At 51.4% G+C, this 6,687-nt stretch overlaps 1 protein-coding gene across 1 annotated transcript in view; it reads left to right on the top strand.

The window, feature by feature from the left end:
• The window catches only part of CEACAM16 (carcinoembryonic antigen-related cell adhesion molecule 16), a 9,244-nt gene extending 5,729 nt beyond the window's left edge, over positions 1–3,515 (top strand). The window contains exons 5-6 of the mRNA XM_011963036.1: positions 723–1,049; positions 3,296–3,515. Coding sequence (XP_011818426.1) covers positions 723–1,049; positions 3,296–3,306 — 338 coding nt within the window. The 3' untranslated portion in view covers positions 3,307–3,515. The remainder of the gene's footprint in view (positions 1–722; positions 1,050–3,295) is intronic.
• Positions 3,516–6,687: the final 3,172 nt, after the last annotated feature.

The following is a 6,687-nucleotide window of genomic DNA, read 5'->3' as shown; positions in this document are numbered from 1 at the left end:
AGACTTGGTCTCCAGGAGACATGGCCCTGTTTTTTTTAGCATTCCTAGTCTGATGGGGTATCCACCTTTGGGGTACTCCTAATCTGATGGAGGAGTACAGGTCCCCACTTTCTAGGAATTTCCAGCCTGATAGAATAGACATTTCCTTCTAACTTCTAGGGTCCCCAACTTGATTGGAAAAACCCAGCAACAATTTAGAATTTCTCAATCTGATGGAGGAAACAGTGCTGCCACCTTGTAGGAATTTTCAATCTGATGGAGGAGACATGGCCTCCCACCCTCTAGATGGAGGAGCTATGGTTTACACATTCTGGGGTCTCCCGGACAGACACAAGTCCCAACCATCTCATGGGGAAGACATGGTCTCCATTTTCTGGGATTTCCACTCTGATAGGGGAGACATGGCCCCTATATTTGGGGAATTTCCATTCTGATGGAGGAGACATGACCCAACCCTCCAGGGTCTTCCAGTTTGATGGGAGAGACACCTCTCAAAGGCTGGGAATTTGTAGTCCGATAGGGGAGACACAGTCCCCTAGCAGACACTATTGGGACCCAGAATCCACCTCCACCACGACACAAGTCACCTCCTTCCTCAGTCTCCTTCCCAGCACCCTACAAGGGGAGTGCCAGCCAGCTGGGGGGAGGCCAGCAGGGAATGGGAGGGGGACACGATGCCAGATGCAGGCCAAGCTGACCCAGCCCCTTCGCTCTCTCCCCAGCTGCAGCAGTTGCCATGATGATCATGCCCGTGCCCACCAAGCCAATGGAGGGCCAGGACGTGACGCTGACCGTGCAGGGCTACCCCAAGGACCTGCTGGTCTACGCCTGGTACCGCGGGCCTGCCTCCGAGCCCAACCGGCTGCTCAGCCAGCTGCCATCAGGAACCTGGATTGCAGGCCCCGCACACACAGGCCGGGAGGTGGGCTTCCCCAACTGCTCACTGTTGGTGCAAAAGCTGAACCTCACAGACACTGGCCGCTACACACTCAAGACCGTCACACTGCAGGGCAAGACCGAGACACTGGAAGTGGAGCTGCAGGTGGCCCGTGAGTGTGTGGGAAAGGGCAAGGCATGCCCCTTTTTAGACAAGGGCTCCCAAAAGGAGCCTTTGCTTCCTCCATCAGGCTGGGGGACATAGACCAAAGATGGATATCCCTCCCCCATCAGACTGAAGGAAGAGGCCTTGTCTCCTCCGTCTAACTTGGGAGTCCCCAAATAGGGTTCTGCCTCTTCTATCAAACTAATGACCTACACTGTGGGTAGACTGGCCTCCTCCATCAGACTGAGGGTTGATAAAGGGGACCCCCATGCCTTCTTTCTCAAATAAGAGGTACAGCAGACTGAAGGTTTTAAAAGAGAAGGCATAGTCTGACGGTGGAGCATCCTTTTTCCTGCAGACAGGTGGACCCTAAAACATAGGGTCCATATTGGGGAAATGGGTTAATGATGGGAGTTTACCTCTCCTATCAGACTGCAGGCATAGAGTAAGGATGAATCAGATGGGGAGATCCTATGCAATGGGGATCATGTCTCCTCCTTTCTATTGTCGTGAGGGCAAAGTTTCTACCATCAGACGGTGGAGTTTCTCTTTCAAACTGAAATAAGGATGGTCGACTCCATTAGGATGGAGGCTTCTACGTGTGGAAGTTGTGTCTCCTCCATCAGAATGGAAGTTCCCAGATGTTGGGCACCATGTCTCCCCCACTGAACTGGGAGCTCTTAGAAGTCAGGAGCAATGTCTCCTCCATCAGACTGGGAGCTCTTAGAAGTCAGGAACAATGTCTCCTCCACTGGATTGGGAATTCCCAAATGTTGAAGACCATGTCACCTCCCTCAGACTGGGAGCTCTCAGATGTTGGGAACCATGTCTCCCCATCAACTGGGAGCTTCTAAAGTCAGAAACTATGTCTCCTCCATCAGACTAGGAGCTCCCAGAGTCAAGATCCATGTCTCCTCCATCAGACTGAGAGCTCCCAGAGTCAGGATCTATGTCTCCTCCATCAGACTGGGAGCTCCCAGAGTTATAGAACATGTTTCCTCCATCAGACTGGGAGCTCCTGGAGTCAGGGACTATGTTTCCCTCATCAGACTGGGAGCTCCAGTAGTGAGGGTCCATGTCTCCTCCATCAGACTGGGAGCGGGAGCTCTCAGAGTCAGGGACCATGTCTTCTTCATCAGACTGGGAGCTTTCAGAGTCAGGGATCATGTCTCCTCCATCAGACTGGGAGCTCCCAGAGGCAGGGACCACGTCTCCTCCATCAGACTGGGAGTTCCCAGAGGCACAGTCCATGTCTCCCCCATCAGACTGGGAGCTCCCAGAGGCACAGTCCAGGTCTCCTCCATCAGACTGGGAGCTCCCAGAGGCAAGAACTATGTCTCCTCCATCAGACTGGGAGCTCCCAGAATCAGGGACCATGTCTCCTCCGTGAGACTGGGAGTTCCCAGAGTCAGCGACCATGTCTCCTCCATCAGACTGGGAGCTCCCAGAGCCAAGGACCATGTCTCCTCCTCAGACTGGGAGCTCCCAGAGCCAGGGACCATGTCTCCTCCATCAGACTGGGAGCTCCCAGAGCCAGGGACCATGTCTCCTCCATCAGACTGGGAGCTCCCAGAACCAGAGTCCATGTCTCCTCCATCAGACTGGGAGCTCCCAGAGCCAGGGACCATGTCTCCTCCATCAGACTGGGCCATGTCTCCTCCATCAGACTGGGAGCTCCCAGAGCCAGGGACCATGTCTCCTCCATCTGACTGAGCATCCCCAGAGGTCTGTGAGTCCATGTCCCTACAGTAGGGCCAGGTTTCCCCCATTAGCTCTCAGACACTGGGGATAAGATCATTCCCCAAGTCTGGAATCTTGCCTCCCCCAGCAGCCAGAGCACTCTCAGAAGCCATGTCCCTGAGTTCGGGATGGTGCCTCCCCTATCACTGGAAATTTCCAGGATCAAGGACTCAACCACTGCCAGTTACCCACTTTCATCCATTTACTGATCAAACTCTGGTTTTCTGGGTCAGTGTTAGGGGAGAATGCTGTTCAGTGGCAGCAGGCCACCCCGACAAAGCCTCGGGATTCCTTTTCACCCATTCTCTCTTCTCACAGTCAACCTCCCTCCCTCGCACAAGGACCAACGCTACCTTCCTGAACCTGAACCTGGCACAGGCTGAGCGTGGGGTGGATTGGGTCACTGGGTGGCCCGGGGTGGGCAGGGGAGCAGAAGGGGTGGGGGCACTGGGGACCTGGTCCTCCATCTCTCTGACAGCCTCCTTCGTCCCCTCACCCCATCTGCCCCCACAGCCCTGGGGTAGCAGCATGACCCTGGAGACGTCCAGAGAGAAGAGCTCTTCGCACCATCCTCTGGTCCTCGCCCTCTGAGTGGGAACCGCTCCCCCCACAGCAAGGATGCCAGGCTGTGGTCCTGCTGTTCTCCTGCCTCCACTCTAGAGCTAGAGCCACACGGCCCCACTCCCTCGCTGAGCTGTTGGGGAGCCACCGAGGCCATAAAAGTCCTGGTTAATGCACATGTGTGTCAGCTTCTCCTTCCACCACCGCTAGCCCCGCCATTTCCTGGCGGCCACACTCATTTCCTTTCCCGCCCAAGACTTTTCTCAGTCTGGGTGTGCACATGCAGGAGGATGGGCCCAGATCACCGTGCTCCACACCCCATTGCTGGATGCCAGGGCCTTGTGCCCCTCCCGCAGTGCCCCAGGTTATATGTGAGAGTCCTGCTCCCCAGCTGGCCAAGGACTGCCCCTCTTGAGGCACCAGCATTCTGTGGGACATGGCTCTCCCCTATACTGCACCTCACTTTGTCACCTGGGCCCCAAAACAGGGCTGCTTGTGCTTAGGAAATGGCCATATTTCGCAAGAAGACTTCCATCACCTTCTGGTAGTCCTCACCCATTTAATCAAAGACACAGCTTTGTCCTGGGATTCCCTGCATGTCTCTCAAACATTACCTGCACAACCCTGAAAATATCTCCATCCTTCTCTAGCCACAGAAAAGACCCTGTGGGTGGATGAATGCAAGCGGGGGAGAGGTAGAGGCCAGGAGTGGAGAGCTGGGAAGTGGGGGCCAGAATGAGTGTGTTTTCTAACTCTTCTCATTAATGGGAGCCACAGGCCCCACCCAGCCGCAATGCCCCACTGGAAAGCAGCTCTTGGCATTGGTCAGGAGAGGTGATGGCCGAGTCCAGGCTTAGAATAGAAAGACGGGTTTGGGCAGGGAACGAGAAAGGCCCTTTTGGGGATGATTGTGTTGAGTTGGGGTGATGGGTGGTGAAAGACCTCCAGAATGTGGGTTACAACATCTGGATCATAATCCTGCATTTGCCACGGATTCACTGGAGCCTCAGTTTGTCCATCAGTAAAAAGGTGTGGACTTGAGGTAGACCAGACTCTTCCAAACCATCTTTAAAAGACTCAGAGCCCTTTCTTCAAATGCAAGTTTACACAGCAGGTCAATTTATTATTAATATTTAAAATAGCAATGCAACAAATGTAGCCCCAGCACAGTGGCCCATGCCTGTAATCCTAACATTTTAGGAGGCTAAGGTGAGAGAATCGCTTGAGCCCGGAAATTTGAGACCAGCCTGGGCAACATGGCAAAATCCCGTCTCTGTTTTTAAAAATAAATAAATAAATGAAACCAACTATAGATACCAATTCAATAGCTACACTCGTCTCCCCCAAAGTTTCTATAGAGTTGAAAAAAAATTCCTTAAATTTAAATAACATTGGGATTAGCCAGACATGGTGGTGCATGCCTATAGATCACTGGAGCACAGGAATTCGAGGCTGCAGTGAGCCATGACCGCACCACTGCACTCCAGCCTGAGCAACAGAGTGAGACTACATCGCATAAAAAATGTTACATTTTATGAATAAAAGGTAACACTTGGGGCCGGGCATGGTGGCTCAACCCTGTAATCCCAGCACTTTGGGAGGCCGAAGGCAGGTAGATCACGAGGTCAGGAGTACAAAATCAGCCTGATCAATATGGTGAAACCCCGTTTCCACTAAAAAGACAAAAATTATCCAGGCATGGTGGTGTGCGCCTGTAATCCCAGCTACTCAGGAGGCTGAGGCAGGAGAATTGCTTGAATCTGGGAGGCAGAGGTTGTAGTGAGCTGAGATCACACCACTGCACTCCAGCCTGGGCGACAGAACAAGACTCCGTCTCAAAAAAAAAAAAAAAAAAGTGACACTTGGACTACAGAAGTAACTAAAATACAAGGTATCAACCAGCATCAAATGACAGTAAAAGCATCATATACATCAAACCTGTGGGATAGCCACAGCCATCCTTGAAGAGAAAAATGATAGCTTATCAGCATTGAGAGTACTAAAGGAAAAAGACTTGAAAATGAACAAAACAAGCTTTCTACTCAAGACACTAGAAAAAATCCACAAAATGAGCCAAAGAAAAAAGCTAAGGAATGAAGAAAGGTAAAAGCAGAAATAGATGAAATGTAAAACAAAACACGGCCAATAAAACCTAAAGCTGATTCTTTGAAAATGTAAATGAAATAGACAGACTTTTTGCAGGTGTGATCAAGAAAAAAAAAAAAGAGAAGTATAAATAAGGAACACAAATAATAAAGAGTTAAGGAGATTAATATGTAAGATAAAAGGCCCTGGAGTGGGTGCTGTGCTCACACCTGTAATCCCAGCACTTTGGGAGGCTGAGCCAGGAGGATCACTTGAGCCCAGGAGTTCCAGACCAGCCTGAGCAATGTAGCAAGACCTCATCTCTACGAAAATTTTTCAAAAATTATCCAGGAATAGTGGTGCATGCCTGTAGTCCCAGATACATGGGAGGCTAAGGCAGGAGGATTGCTTGAACCCAGGAGGCCAAGGTTGCAGTGAGCTATAATCACCCTACTGCACTCCATCCTGGGCAACAGAGCAAGACCTTGTCTCTAAAATGAGAGAGAGAGAGAGAGAGACAAAAGAGAAACTGGTCTGGTTGAAGCAAAGGTTGCTCAATAAATACACATTGACTGAAGAGGAATCTGTTGGTTGCTCCCCATACCACTGCCCACCCTGCTTCCATGGCACAGACACTGCCTCCCTCTCTAGAAGCTGAAAACGTCAGATACTCACTTTCCCAAACTGCCTTGCAGCTACAAGCAGCCATGTGACCAATTCAAGCCAATGAGGAAGCAGAGAATCTAAAGTTCCACCCACTGACTCCACCTCACCTGAAGGGACCCTGAGGGAGCTCTATGGAGTTTTAAAGCTATTATCTAAATTGGTGGTCTCCATTGTGGGGCTTCTAGCTGGGACGTGAGGATGGACTTGAGCCCATACTGATAACCCCAACACTATCCAGCCCAGAAAGAAGAAATAGAGTCTTTCTTCTGTGAGGATTCCCACCCTCACCCCACCCCCATCCACTCAAGTTCACATAAAAACTTGACATAGATGGGGCTAGAGTCTAGATATAACAGAAATTCTTGGCCAGGCACGGTGGCTCACGCCTGTAATCCCAGCACTTTGGGAGGCCGAGGCGCAGGGATCACGAGGTCAGGAGATCGAGACCATCTTGGCTAACACGATGAAACCCCGTCTCTACTAAAAATACAAAAAATAGCCGGGCGTGGTGGCAGGTGCCTGTAGTCCCAGCTACTCGGGAGGCTGAGGCAGGAGAATGGCGTGAACCCAGGAGGCGGAACTTGCAGTGAGCC

The sequence above is a fragment of the Colobus angolensis genome, unplaced genomic scaffold, assembly GCF_000951035.1.
Source record: "Colobus angolensis palliatus isolate OR3802 unplaced genomic scaffold, Cang.pa_1.0 Scaffold60, whole genome shotgun sequence".
NCBI lineage: Eukaryota > Metazoa > Chordata > Mammalia > Primates > Cercopithecidae > Colobus > Colobus angolensis.
This window is presented reverse-complemented; position numbering and strand designations above follow the sequence as displayed.